At 35.1% G+C, this 16,122-nt stretch overlaps 1 protein-coding gene across 1 annotated transcript in view; it reads left to right on the top strand.

The window, feature by feature from the left end:
- SEMA3C (semaphorin 3C) overlaps positions 1–16,122 on the top strand; it is an 87,438-nt gene that overhangs the window by 36,715 nt on the left and 34,601 nt on the right. The window contains exons 3-5 of the mRNA XM_072401740.1: positions 3,476–3,636; positions 8,389–8,451; positions 16,001–16,120. Coding sequence (XP_072257841.1) covers positions 3,476–3,636; positions 8,389–8,451; positions 16,001–16,120 — 344 coding nt within the window. The remainder of the gene's footprint in view (positions 1–3,475; positions 3,637–8,388; positions 8,452–16,000; positions 16,121–16,122) is intronic.

The following is a 16,122-nucleotide window of genomic DNA, read 5'->3' as shown; positions in this document are numbered from 1 at the left end:
AAAGCCTTGTTTGTCCAAAAATTATATATATTTTACTTTCATACTTTTAATAATGTTATTGTTGAATAAACATACGAATGGCAAAAATATAAAAAAGTTATCTTTACGTATATGTTATTTTACTTTTACAGCATACTGATTGACAGGAAATATCCGAACCAATATTTTAAGAATGAATGCTTAATTAATAAAGCTATAATAGACCAGAATAAAAGCCATAAAATTGAATAAGTTGTAACTTTGTCCTGCAGGAACAGTAAATGATGGTAGGTCGGTAGACCAGTCAGTAGCTTTACATTCTTGATGAAAGGTATTTTCAGCGTATGTTGAGTAATCTTTCTTATGCGTCACTGTCGTTTGAGGCCTAGCTATCACCACTTCCTTAACCAAAGACAAAACATATGTCGGATGACAGATCCCCTGTGGCACTGTGAAGTGTTTGCTTTGTGTTTTGAGTTTTTTTTTTTTCTTTTTTTTGCATAGTAAAGTTTATATCCTACCAAGTTTGTATTAGTATATTATTGCATCATCAATAATTTGTATGTACCTAATTGTTCTTTAAAATAATATCCATGGACTGTTGGCTGCTTACGTCATCAAAATTCTTGTGGCCTGATTTTGTTGCAGTGAATGCCTGCACTACAAATAAATAAAGCCGTCTGTTTAGTAAATGTTTACTACACACATCCTCTAGTATGGTGTTACTAGCACTTCAATTTTCTGCAAAATCTTCTTCAGTGCCAGCCTCATGAAACCCAGTATAGATAACTTGTTTGACATCGTCAAACCTGAAATTTTACTAAAAAAGTTTGTGAAAAAGTCTGTGGAGCTGTAGAACTATTCCCTACATTCCCTATAACCATTATTTATAAATGAGATTTTCAGGGAATTAAATACTATTTTCCTGTTCTGGCCAGGTAGTTGTAATGTAATACTTTATATATCATAACACGCACTCTATAAAAATTCCACAATCCGTGCAAAAGTCAACATTCCTTTCATTACTGTCCACTGATGTCTGACAGGAGAAAGGTTTGTAAAATAGTTTTCATGATAGGTCTTCTCTCGAAAATGTAAGATATTTGTGGTCCTGATTAAAAATAGATATACCATTTGGAAGTCTAGTAAATCTAATTTAGTACTAATGCCATAAGTTGATATATATTAGAAACATACGACAAAGCTTGTGTATATAGTACAAAGAAAAAAACAAAAAGACATGGACATGAGAGTATAGTTGCTTGAAAGCAGCAGGGTCGGGCAATGAGCTCAGGTCCATAGTTCACATGTACACCTACTGCCTGTCCACTGTTATATAGACACTTCAGATGATTGTCACCCACGATGAATAGTCAAGCTATTGAAAATCTGACTTGTGTTGAGCCGTCCCCAGTTCATCAATGCCTTGTGGCAGATTACAACTGAATCACTATGTCAGAACAAGTTTGCAAATCTAAAGTTCTGAAATTCTTGGTGTATTTGATCAGTGATCGTCAACCACAATGCAATATCACAGACAACCAGGAATTTGCAGCTAAAGGTCAACAATAATAGTTTGCAGATATTTGTCACTGGAGGTTTCCTTTAATGATCTTGTGATTTAATTAGATGTCTCAGTTATACATATTCAATATTACATGATAGATGGATATATTGTCACACTGTATATTTTAGTAAAAAATGAGCAGTACTTATTTACTGAGTACAGTACAGTACAGTGCTTATTTACTGTTATTTCATTGTTTTTTTCTAGGAAATGATTTTACAAATGTTCAATTTGTTTGTAAATGTTACCTATACCACAATATGATGTAATTTAGGGCTAATTTCTAAGTAGAAGTATATACAAAGGACCTGACTTCCACCTCATACTATCACTTGGCAGAGTACCAGCAAGGAAGACGTAATCCTTTGCAGCTGCTACGAAGCTGAACTCCTCAAATTGTGCTTACTCAAAATCTGGAAATGCGTAAATAGGAACACCTCACTGAGCTAGAGGAAAATCTATCTTTAGGAAGCTGAGCGTAAATAAATATTCCTGTATGAAGCATTGTTTAACTTCAAAGTGACTGGAAAACTTCAAAGTGACTGTTTTCCGTGAAATTTATGAATGTGAATATTACAGTGAATCAGGCATAGAACATTTGCATGCATAGAATATTTGGCAATTGATATTTATGCTTTTTGTTTTTTTTTTTATTTTTGTTATGTCCTATTTAAAACGTACAAGGTCATCTTCATACATCAGGCCTTCTATCTTTTCCAGCCCTTCAAGAGTTGCATTAATGCTCAAAAACATTTTTTTTGAAAAAAACAAAATGTGGAAAACCTACTTACTTATTTTTAACATCAGCTTCTGCACTGGAAAGGGTGAGAACGCAATCCGTTTGGGGAGATCATAGGAAAAATGCTCCTAGGTCTCATGCAAAGATGAGCTAAAACTGCACAAGAGCATCGATGAAGTTTGGAATCTTCATGATATCCAAGATCTCCCCAGATGGATTGCAATGTCACTTTTATCTAGATCCTGTAGGGCAGAATTGTGGTGGAAGGTAAATATATCACTGGGGAATGCATTTTTGTTCAGTTGGATCTTACAATTGTTTTTTTTACTAATTTTTGGGTGTTGAATCCAGAAATGTCCCCAGTTTTTTGCCATCCCATCCAGTTTTTATGATACAAGGTACCCTCCATTTTTGTCAAAAAACATACAAATGTGACATACAATGATAATAACTTGTTGTATTTTGAATGTACTGTTTATTTAAATTTTTTTTGTTCCTACAAAGGATTTATTGTTACTCTGTGATGTTTTTTTTACAGTAACCTGACATGACAGAAGAATACTAACTGCACTTTCAGAATCAGCTTACCTATTTTAGTGTAAATAAGCTTAAAAATTGAAGTCAACAAAAATTTGTTCAGAATTGTTCCCCAATGTATATTTTATAATTTTCCTTTACAGGTTTAATGTTTTGCAGCAATAAAGTAGTTTTTAGTATGGGAGGTTGGACTCCTAATGTATTGAGGGTATTGTAGGCATTGTAGTTGGGGGTAATCAGTTGATGTGATGAAAAATAAACTGAGATAAAGGTTAATGCACCTTGACATGTGTATTTTTCTGGGTAATGTGCTGCTTTTTGGAGTTATTTTATTTAGAAACAAAAAAGAAACTGTTTTCTAACTGATGTATTCAAATACACAAACCTGAATATGAAATAGGTATTTACAGGTCATTCCTGTTAATAAATATCGGGCTTGATTTATTAAAGCTCTCTAATGCTGGAGAGGATACACTTTCATCAGTGAACCTGGGTGATCCAGCAAATCAGCTTTGGGGAGCTTTAATTAATAAGGTCTATTGTGTCTTTTTTTCTGTTTCTCTTTAAAGAGTTTGTTTCTATTTTTGTGACATTTTATCATAAATACCATCATATGATATTTACAGGAATCTTTTTCTTTTCCTTTATTTCAGAACTCAAAGACACAATGACATCTGAATACTACAGTATATCACAAAGTCCCCTAGACTACAGGATTTTGCTAATGGATGAAGACCAGGACAGAATCTATGTGGGCAGCAAGGATCATATCCTGTCTTTGAACATTAACAACATTAGTCATGATCCTCTCAACGTAAGTCAATAAGATAAGATTGGTTTTATATTTAGATTCTTTAATGCATTTACCCACGGCAGTGTGTTTTCATTTTCCAGGATATGGCGTACAAAGTATGAAATTCAGAGCATACGCAATATGAATGTGTGTATGTTTGTGGTGGGGGAATTTTTCTGTGATCTCAGCGATCTACAGTATTTCCCAGCAAATAACTGTCATTTATTGTCTATGACCAGATACAAGCTTATAAGCATAGCTCTAGGCAAACTTTTTTTTTTGGTTATATAGAGTGGGGGAAGGTTAGACCCCTATATTTTTTAATTGTCTGTACCCCCAATCAGGATATATACCCTCTTTATGTGTCCTGGTAGAAACTGAAGGAGAACTCAAAGTTTTAGAGTTGTCGAAACCGAAATCCTGTTTTGGAGAATTGTTACTTGGGCAGGAAGTGAAGTTAGATTTCCCTAGTGGTGTACAGATAGCACAAAAAAACTTAACAAGGGATTTAACTGTAACTTATTCTATCAAAAACTTATTCCATCAAAATGCAAAAAAAAATGGTATAAGTACACTGTTTTGGCTGTTTTATACTTATTTTTTTTAATAGCAGAGGTACCAATTGTATTAATTGAGGGAGTGAAGACTTAAATTAGTTATACTCCTACAGCATCATCCCCAAGCATTTACCCATTGGAAAGTGCAGGGGAACCACTTCAAGTGTACAAAAGAGTTTTGCCCAAGTATCTAATGGTCCTCTTTATTGTACATTGTCATGCCATATACCTTCACAATCCATATGCAATTTTCTATGCATTCCAGTTAAAACTTCAGATCATTGAAAGGAGGCTGCATTCATACCTCACAATCTACACATACACAGCCCTCTTGAGCAATGCCAAAAAGACAGTCCCACTACATAGTTTAGACAAGATCCCTTGTTTCTTAGTGACTCATTCTTTTCTGGGACAGCTATAATTAACGACACTAATACATGCCTGACGGTGTCAAACAAACCCTTAAAAAAAACAAAAGCATCAACCTCCTCTACTATCTGTTGTTGTTTCTCAGGGGTTAGTCCTTGGACTGGTTCTCTTTTCTCTGTCCAATCCTCTCTTGGTAGTCTCATATCCTCTCGGTAGTCTCATATCCTCTTTTGGCTTACAGTACCATCTGTATGCTGATGACACTCAAATCTATCTGTCCACCCCTGACTCTTCACCCTCAGTCCTGGATAAGGTCTCATGCTGTCTCTCGGCCCTCTCATCATGGATGTCTGACCAATTCCTGAAACTCAACCTGGCTAAAACATCATCATCTCCCCCTCAAATCTCCCCCTGGCATTTTTCTAACTGTTAAAACACTGTAATTTGTTCCCCCCAGGCACGTTGTCTTGTCATCACCTTCGATTCTGCCCCCTCATTTACCCCCAACATTCAGAACATTTCAAAGTCCTGCCACTTTCACCTGTGCAACATGTCCAAAATCTGCCCCTAGCTGAGACCACCAAACTCCTTGTACACGCTCCTATCATCTCTCGTCTGGACTACTGTAACCTCCTCCTCTCTGGTATTCCACTAACCCAACTCTCTCCTTTACTATCTATTATGAACTCTGCAGCCAGACTCATCCATCCTTCCCACCACTCCTCTTCTGCTGCATCTCTCTGTAGTTCTCTTCATTTGCTTTTATTTCACCTAAGAATCAATTTCGAGGTTCTGTGCATTGCCTTCAAATCTCTCCACAGCTCTTGTCCCACTTACCTTTCTGACCCTAAAGAAGAAGAGAACCTTAGCCATTCTCTTCGCTCTTCCAATGACCTAATAATGACTTCTTAACTCATAACCTTGTCACGTGAATGGCTGCAAGACTTTTCTAAAGCTGCACCGACTCTCTTGAATGGTTTTCCTCATCCCATTTGGCTTGCTTCCACTTTCTGCACATTTAAAAGAGCGCTCAAACCCATGTTTTCAAACTTGTCTACCCATCTTGTTCTGTCTCTTAAAACCCTGACTACTTACCCTCCATTTAATTTGCTGTGTAATATGTTGGTGCTATATAAATACAGTTTATTAATAATGTTTCTTAGTTTAAATGATCAATACTGGCTTTGTTTTAACTGGCATGTTGATATTTTTAGCAGAAAATAGATTAAATTTAAAATAGAAACTTTTAGAAAGAGTATCCACAGATCTATTAGTTTTATTAATAATGTAAAGCCAAATAATGTTAACAGTGCATTTTTGTATCCTGAAAGATAAAACCATGGACAGTACTAGAAAGCCTCCATGCAAAATCACTCATTTCAAGCAGTTCATATAGTACATTCTGTTTTTGGCGCTGCTTGATTTGGCCCACCAAGAAAACATGTGGCAGAAAAGAAACAGTGACACTACACAAAGGTCAATTTCACCCTGGGCCCATGGAGCCCTAGGGAACTTATAAAAAACACAATCCAGCAAATAGGTACCAGGTATGGTTTCCAAATAGGGGCCAAGTAACTATTTATCCTGTTTACTAGTATAGTAACATAATTTCCGTGAATAACAATCTCATTACAAAATAGTCTTTTATTCATTTTATTAAGGAATTTGAATATAGGTAAAAAACAACAACTAATTTTTCAGTTACATTTATTAACTGTTTACAAAGAACCTGAACATCTTTGTGGTGCACTGGGGTAAGTCTGTTACACTTTGATAAGCACTCATATGAGCTATAGAATGGTCACATAATCCAATAGCACTGACACACTTATCAGACACCAGTGTATGGAGTTGAAAAAATCACACAAAATCCACAGCAACTATAACATTGTCTGGATAGGTGAAATATTTTGGGCAACTTATTTTTGCTGATTAAATGAACATTGCCTGGTGCAGGGTATGGATCGCATTGTGACAAACAGTTCAGTGGATGTATATATGGTATAGGAGAAAATAGGAGTCTTTTAGAGTCGAACTATTCCTAACAGAATGTATGGCTTTATTCACATTTGATCACACCATAACCACACACACATGGTAATGTAGGTTCCTGGAAGTCATCTTCTGGAATTGTTTAAAAACAGAAATATAAACTATAAACAGCCTATTGATTCTGATGACTAAATGGTCTCAGTGTTGTCCTCAAATGACTTTGGTTTATTGGGTCAATAGTTTAATATTACTGAGGATAGTAAAGGATTAAATTTATGATAATAAACACAGTAATGCCAGGAAGAGATAATTATATATTAAACACTGTAGTGTAGCACTGTGGATCCAGTAAAATAAAATGCGTAGCATTGTGTACTTTCAAGGTTAGGAACCTATAAAAGTACAATTGTGAATTGTTTTTATACTTATTAAATAAGAAATAAAAAATGTAAATTCCCTTGCGTGGCATTGATCATATTTACACAGTAGGTGTCTTATGTAGATATCACACTATTTACATAATAGGTGTGTTAATCAGATATTATGCTATGATAGTTTATGTTTTGCAGCCTATTTTCTAGAAGCAGTTTCATAGGTTGGTCATATAGATACAAAAAATTATTTACAGAAATGAAAGAAATGCTTTTGTGTAACAAAAGTGCTCCTTTTCACAAAGAAGGATTTGATTTAAGTTAAACAACTGGTCAGGGTTTGCAGAAGTTCGATCCCTTACTCCAGGGCGCCTGGGTTGGACCCTTCTCATGTCCATTGTCTAGCTGCTTACTACTTTACACAGAGCTGGGCTCCTGATACGACTGTAGGAATCTCAAGTAAAGACGGAGAGACTTTGATTTAAAGGTGGACTCCTGATTTTAAGGTAGTACCATGATAAAAAGTGCGTTCCTGATGTAAAAGCAGAACTTTAATGTAAAGGGGGCCCTGATGTAAAGTTGGGTAGTCTGATGCAAAGAGGAGTCACTGATTTGAAGGGAGAACGCTAATGTAAGTACCACCCCAGCACTGTAAACATATGGCCTGATATTTTTAGGACTAAGAGGCTTTCAACTATGAAGTCCACAGATACCAGCCCATTTGGCCTTTTTCACTGGGTGGCCTAAAATAAAGCCCCAGGAAAAAAAACATATTCTTAAAGCAAAAGTCCATTGCTGAAGGAACCCTCATGCCTCTTCAAATATGTATTCTAGCCAATGTTCTGGCATGTTTGGTCAATAAAATTTAGGGCATCTTTGTTATCCACAAATAAAGGTAAGCAACACAATCCATTGGGATTTAATCTGGACTTCAGGTATACAGTTATATAGAATTGTAAAATAGTCTGCCAGAGTTTTTAAATGTGTATCCATCTAGTTCTGAGAGTTAGGAAGCAATGCCAAACAGCACATCCTGGCAAATGATAGACTGTATGTAGACAAGATGGTAAAAGAGCAGCAGTATACTAATGGGATCAGTCATCTACTCATTTACTTTTCTTTTGTTAGCACCTTAATTTTAAAATTTTGACTATATTGATAGGATCAATAAGTAAAAGTAAAAAAATGTCTATTTTATATTGTGTTGTGTTGTTTCCAAGTTTGCTGTTTACACATCTGTCATTTATTCCTTTCAAACACTAAACTTAAGCTCATGTGGAACCTATTAAAATACATTCCAATCACATTTTACAACAGCTTAAGGTGTCTGCGTTAATATAAAAATGGAGAGAATACTAAATGAGAATTTTTACTTATTTACTTACCAATGTTTTTAAAATATTATACTGATCATACAAAATTGAAGTGTTATATCTATGCTGTTGTCTAATGTTATTATATCTGTTGTTTTCTTTTTCAACCAGGTTTTCTGGCCTGCTACACCACACAAAGTTGAAGAGTGCAAGATGGCTGGCAAAGATCCCACAGTAAGTCAGTGAGGGGAATGCTTGAGTCAGGTTGAGGTCTTTGCAGCCAGATTTAAAAAAAAACAATAAATAAAGGGTGTAGTTCATACTTGATATCCTCCGTGGAGTGATGGCATTACTGCGTGCATTTACAAATGAACCTGTATAAGTCCAAATCCTTGATTACAAACATCACTATATAATTAATGTGTATTTACATTAACCAAAGCAGATGGAATTTGTTATTTCTTCAACAAATTTCCAGAACACATTCCTATAAAATGTACTTTGTTTCTTATAAATATTAATACGTATGTTTGTTATCCCATACTGTATGGTCTGTTTATGCACGTGAAGCTGTTTTTACTTTTACGTAAAACCTGTAACTTCAAGTAGTAATTTTAAAGGAAGCAAAATATTTTCTTTTCCTCCATGATCGTATTTATGAAAGCTGTTCACAATGTCTCCCTATGGAGATACAATATTTTGATGTGGATGGAGGTAAAATCAACTGTGCATCTTTCATGGGCCTTTTAATAGCATAATCTGCAAACCCCCATCATTTATTTTTACAAAGAGTTTTACTGCTGAAGTGACAAAGTGAAAACAATTTTTTTGTTATTGGTCAGCTTTTTTTTTTATTTTATTTGGTTCATTTATGGCAACACAATTGAGTACTCTTCATGAATCCTCCCTTAGCTGCTATCTTCACTCCTCCAGTGACCTACTAATTACCTCATCACACGCATGGCTCCAAGACTTTTCTAGAGCTGCCCCAACTCTCTGGAATGGTCTTCCTTGTCCTATTTGGCTTGCGCCTACTTTCTGCTCTTTTAAAAGAAGAAAAACACATTATTTCAAACTTGCCTTCCCATCTTCTTCTGTCTGCTAAACCCTTACTACTTACCCACCATTCCATATCTCCCCTCCTATTTAATGTACAGTGCTGCGTAATATGTTGGTGCTATATAATAATAATAATAATAATAATAATAATAATAAATACTCAATGAATACTCTTTACTCTCAATACTTTTTATTTGAACCAATCCTGCTGAATATATATATATATATATAGATAGATAGATAGATAGATAGATAGATAGATAGATAGATAGATAGACATTCCCCACCAATCACTGCAGGTGTATTTTCCTGCTTCATTTTCTTTAAATGTCAGTGATTCATTTACTGGCAGTAAATGTTTAGTAAATATCATATTCAGTACTATATATGCCTCTTGTGTACATTTGTGGTTGCTTATACAAAACATTTATTTTCTCATACAAAACTGCAATCAATTATATACACAGAATTCTCTATAACATGTTGTCTCAACCTGCTATAGTTAATCTTCTGTCCCAGAAATCATTTGTGCCTATAATAGTTTATGTCTGCTTGACAAAAGTCTGGAAGTCCCCAACAATTCCATTCTTCTGGTTTTTTGAATACAACCTGTTTGTTTTAGGAATAAGTTAATGAACCTCACACTAAATGTATTATTTCACAGTGGGTGATCTTCTGTTTCTCAATATTTTTGTCTTTGGGGTTTTTTAACGCTTTATTATAACAGTTAGACATCTGTAGATTATAGGAAAAGTGATTGGCCAGATAAATACAGTATTTATTTATTTTTTTTACAAAATAGTGTTCGGCTTTACTGTTCTGCTAGGTCAGTGGTGTGTCAAAACATGACCTGCACTTTCAGTGAGTCTCTTAGGGCAAGCTTTGAGAATGCGGAACCATAGTGGCAGAAATCAGCAGCAAGTACTTCCATCACCTGTCTGTCAGGCTGCCTCCCCAGCCTCCAGCTAAAATTGTTTAATGGGACAGGCAGTACAACAGTGATTATAAGGGGTAGGGGAGTCACTGTGACCCAGGCATACATAGTGATGCAAAGAACCATTGAACCCATCATACCTCTGCATGCTAGAGCTGCTGTAGCTGCCCAAGTAAATGGATGACCAAAGAACATTTAGCAACGATCCTGTACTCAACAAGGAGCAGCTCATTACTAAAAACCTGCAAATGGGTGTTCTTATTAAACTCTACATAACTAAAATCTGCTGCTGTCCTCCAGATACCCCTGGGTTAGCCTTACCTTGGTTCATGTTCCTCCTATCTCCTTGTACCAGTGTTTAGGCATGACAGTTGGCTTCTCAGAAGATGGCAGTTACTGAAATTCATTCCCCCATATGCCAAAGTAATAGGTATTTCTCATGTGGTCTGGTGGCAGAAGACTTATAACTATTAACAGTTTATTTATATGAAGCTCCTCTACATGTATGTGATTGTAAAACAGAACTGGATTTTATTTTACTGAATTCAGATGATGGCAAAATATCTCTAAAGACATGATTGAATAATAATATATAATAACAAGTAATAAGTGCATTTACTTACAATATATACCGAAAAGGCAAAGTTCTTCATAAACCAGACAGTATATATTTTCTCATTACCATTAGTCATACCATTTTTTTATTTTATTTATCAAAACTCGTTGTGAAGTTAAACAGTATATTTGTTATTTGATGTACAACAGTAAAGAGACCATTTAATTTGTTTTGAGCTTAAGTGTTCACATCAAATAAAATGTTAATTAAATTTTCCAACAATGACTTACACATGAGAAATGACCCAGTCTTGCTGTTTCCTGCTTACAAGTACACTGTGCATGCAAATACCACAATTATGAGTTATTTGGCTTCTTAGGTCAGAATGCAACTTCAAACAAGTTTGGCAGACTGATTTCATCATTTGAAAAGCACAGTTTTTTGTTTGAGAATAAAACTAAAAACATTTCATATTAAATTATGTTCCAAATAAACCAATAGTCAAAATTAGCATAATCTTTGGGATGTATAATAAATAAAACATGTAATGCATTTGGAGAAAGATTTAGGTTGGAGTTTTAATTGCCTTGCTTGATGTTAAAGTGCTTTCACATTAAAGTTTTTATAAATATGCTTTAAAATGACTGCCGCTGAATCTCTTTACTTTTATGTACTGAACAGTGGACAGTTATTATAAAATATAGCCCATTTACTTCCCGTGCACTTTTTAAGCTTTACTAATAATTTATACTATTTATCCATGCTGTATTTATTTTTATGAAAGCAGTTTACTCTTAGACATACGATAAAATATTATCTTTTAGAGCAGATTTGTAATCTATCCCTGGCAAACATTTCTGTTAAAACCAACTTCTCCCACAGTGATAATGCTCTGTGCTACTGAATGGTCAGGATTATGAATTTATATCTACCAATAAGATGATTGATATAGGAAACACCAAGGTGTCTATTTATTAAAAGAGAATCTGACATTGCCTGGTGGGAATCAGTTACAACCATTGAAATACATGGACCTGGAAGAGGGGATGTCTGATGTCTAAACAGAGTCCTAAGAGTAGGACATTAGCTTTGTAGAATAGATAGAGTGGTTTATTCAGATTAGGTTCAACCTACAACAGAACTGTGTTTTCCTATTATGGCCCTGAGTATTTGGATTATACTCAACATTTGAACATAGTAGTTTATCACATTCAGCCAGGCTTGTCATTTCTTCAGTTCTAATGAGTGTCATGTAACATTTATTCCAATCACCACACAGTGTTAGAAGGCAAATGTCGCTTGTCTAAGACCAGGATTGGAGGTATGCAAGTTTTTAAGCCAACCTGTACCAGATGCATAATCTCTTCTTTGGCGTTAGGATGTTTTTTTCCAGATGTTAGGGGTGGTTTCTGGAGCTTTATTGCAAATTATTGAAAGAAGTGTCAAAGAGGCCAAAGCTGGAACAACCATACCTGAGCATGGTTGGTCTTAACTCCATTTACATTTTTCTTTATATTTTTTATGTTTTAACATCTCTACTTGGGTGATTTCACACCTCTCATCATGCTCTTGGGCAAGCAACATCTGCCTTGTACATTCCATGGTAATCGGATTAAGGTGTATGTTCTTCCTGTGTGGATGTAAATGCTGCAGCATTTTCCTGACTCTTGTAGAAACTGAAAAAATGGCTTGGATGAGCTGTAAAACATCTTTACCTTTACAAGTTGAATGTTAATTTATTGTGTATTTTAACAGTTGAATAAGAATAACTACTAGCTTCACATTTAAACACTTTCCTTATCAAAGCAGTTGAAGTTCTTCATTTACTGAAAACATTTTGTTTAGTGTTGTTAGTAACATAATGGTGCACAAAAACAGCACTGGTGTTCCACTTTTTATTCAGGGAACTGTGGTTGTTACGAACAAGGAAGTACTCATGGTAAATCATGCATAGTGCTCTTTGCTATATTCTAATTACTGGAATTTGGATTACTGTAGTTTTAGTGTTTGTATACATAAAATAGTGTGCACAGTGGAACACCACTGCCCAATTCCTAGTACAATGGTCTGTACAGCTGATGATACAATTTATCTTCATCCAGACTAATTATCTCTGCCCACCCTCTTTATTATACCAAAATATTCCTGCCTCCCAAAGCCATACTTCACTACCACCTCTGGGCTAATAATACAATAACTCCATTTTGTTATCCGATAATATGACACCTTCCAAGACTGGTAATGCAGTGCTCTCTGGCTTATCATACATATGACTTTTTCAAGACACAGAATCCATTCCTAACCCCCCAATCACAAGCTGATATACCTAACCTGGTAGACACTAAAGCTGCGTACACACTTGCAATAATTATCGTTGCAAACGAACGACTAACAACCGATCGTCCGATTATCGTTAACAAAAAAAGTGCACAACGACTGACCAATGACGCCGACGAATGAGGATTGTCGCTGGAAACAAACTACCGTCCCGGCGGATCTGATTGAGCGACGATAGTTTGCAATCCAATGTGTGTATGGTCATTTAGTGATCATGGATGGTTCTGCAGTACACTTTCTCCTTTACATGTCTCTTCCTGCATCATTCAAAGGATCGTATCTAGCGTGTGTACACTATTGGTGGATTATATTTGAACAATCGTATTGATGATAACACCAGAGTTAAATGGTCGGTCAAATAGAGGTTCTGTCCATGCCACTATGTTTTAAAGATTTGAGGGGTTACTTGATCATTAAAAAGGCATTTGTAGTTTTAAAGGCTTTGCATAACATAGAGATATCTCCCTTGCATAATCTATTTGTTGTGGATTCACTACATACTTGGCCAGAATCCATAGTATAACTGTATGTGTGCCAAAGCAGATAGGCATTGAACTGCAGATTATTTGTTTAACTGCTAAAGTATTTATACAGTACATATATTATTGTATTTATAACATTATAGGAACATGCAGAATGCCTTTCAGTTATTATAAAATGTTTTTAAATGCAGGATACTTATTTAGAGCTTTACATAATATTACCAACACACTGTTTAAGAAGAAGGTAATGGGTTATCTTTTAAGCACAGAAATGTTGGTGCTGTTTTATTTTTGCATTAGCCTTTTGGCATGTATCTCAACACTGGATTTAAAATACTGTCTTTGTTGGTGTTGACTCGGAGTGGATAATTTTTCTTTCCTTATTCCAAAATTATGCAGTTTAGAAATATGCTGTTTTATGGTATTTGCCATCATGAGGTATACAATAATGGCCATACCTAGTGAATGTGTTAATCTAAATACAGAGGGAGTCAACCTTTGCGTATTTGCTGGATTTCATAAACAATCGTAACCTTGAGAATGGAAATTCCTGTGCTGACCCTTGTAGTCTAGGCTATAATAAACTGTGATTTGTACATATGATAAATATGTGGTTATTTGGACATTTTTGCTGAGGATGTAATAGGGATGTAATTTTTAAAAATCCTTTTATAGTTCTGGGGTTCAAATGTAATTCCTGGTGCAGCTCCATGGGGTAAGTATGCAGCCTAGAAATCAGATAATTCTGCTCATCTGTCTTCACACAGGTTTTTCATTTGCATTTCACCTTAGGAAAATTCCAATTACATTTCCAGATAATTTCTTATGAAGGGCTAGGACTTTGAAGAAAGCCAAAATGAGTATAATTTTCCTTCTTCTAAGGAAATCATAAAATTCCAATTTAGCAGAATAGTTCCATGGATACAGTGCAATATATCACGTATGTTTGGGTGAATGATAATTACATCATTATCTTGAAGGATGTGACAAATAGCACCTAGTAGACATGTTTTATTTACATCTGCTATCTGCTTTAACAATCTGGATATTCAAACAGAATATAGAGTATATATGCAAATACAGAATATACAGTATGTTGGGTAAATTATCCCAACATACTGTATATGTTAATATATGTATATGTTAACATACTGTATATATAATTATTATGTGAAAAAAAGTTGTATTTAATTTTCTATATGGAACGTGGCATTGAAACAATATACGGTAAATATGAAGCTTGGATTTTTTACACATATTTCTGGAGTGCACATATTATCACCTAATGGAATGTAAATTGAGATTGTTGACCTTTTTTTTTACATTAGTGCTGGAAAACAGACAATGGTTTTTATTTTTAAACTTTTTTTGCCAACCAAACCAGTAAAATTAGTATGTGATAATATAATAATGCCTAATATGTATATATATGCTTCTACATATATATATAAAACCTATACTTCTTACTTGTTACACCAGATACCATTTGCCAGCCTAATAGTTGTGAATGACTAAAGCCGCGTACACACTTCCAACTATAGTCATTGGAAATAACCTTTCACAATCCTTTCCAATGACTATGCACTGCACGATGCATGAACGAGTGTTGTACATACAGCACCGTTCTGCTCTATGCAGAAGGGAGGGGGAGAACGACAGAGCGGCAGCCCGCTGCGCGCTCTCCCCCTTCCCTTGCATTACGATCGTTCGTCATTCATCGTCCGTAGATCCGCCAGGAATGACATGCTCTGTACACACTTCAGATTCCCGTCTGATATCAGCCCTGTGCCGATTATCGGGTGAGAACCATTGGAAGTGTGTATGTAGGTTTAGTGGTAAAAAGATATGACGATTAAAGCACCGATAAATATTTTCTGCTCTCGTAAAGAATACTAAAAAAAATATGAAATAATAAAAGTAGCGATCACATTTTTTAAGTAGTATTAAATGGTGATCTGTTATATGATCACCACTTCTTTACAAATAGGCCTTTTACTCATAAAATTAGTTATTTGCTTTAAAACTAGTTACCCGAATCACAATGAATTTATCAAACTTTCCTGTATCAGGGAATATCTACTATACCAGAATAGAAACGAGCAAAAAAGTTCAGGTTCAGACTTCAGTTGTGCTAATTAGCAGCATTTTTATTTTTTTGAGATACCTTTTTTAATCACCTTCTGGTGTCAGGGGGGTAAACATTCTTCCTGACAAGCTGTTAACTGGAGGGGGTGTATGGCATCTGTAGTCTATTTTATCTATGAAAAAACAAAAAATAGTATATACTCAGATAAGTAATAATACTAACAATCCTGTTTGCACAATATAGTTATAATATTACTAATAAGTCAACATTTGTATTGCATTTTAATATGTACATATGAGTATGTTTATTTTTTTGTTTTTGTTTTATAGCATGGCTGTGGTAATTTTGTACGTGTTATTCAGAGCTTCAACCGAACTCACTTATTTGTTTGTGGAAGTGGAGCGTTCAGTCCTATATGCACTTACGTCAACAGAGGCCGGAGATCCGAGGT

This window comes from Pyxicephalus adspersus, chromosome 2 (assembly GCF_032062135.1).
Source record: "Pyxicephalus adspersus chromosome 2, UCB_Pads_2.0, whole genome shotgun sequence".
Taxonomy (NCBI): domain Eukaryota; kingdom Metazoa; phylum Chordata; class Amphibia; order Anura; family Pyxicephalidae; genus Pyxicephalus; species Pyxicephalus adspersus.
This window is presented reverse-complemented; position numbering and strand designations above follow the sequence as displayed.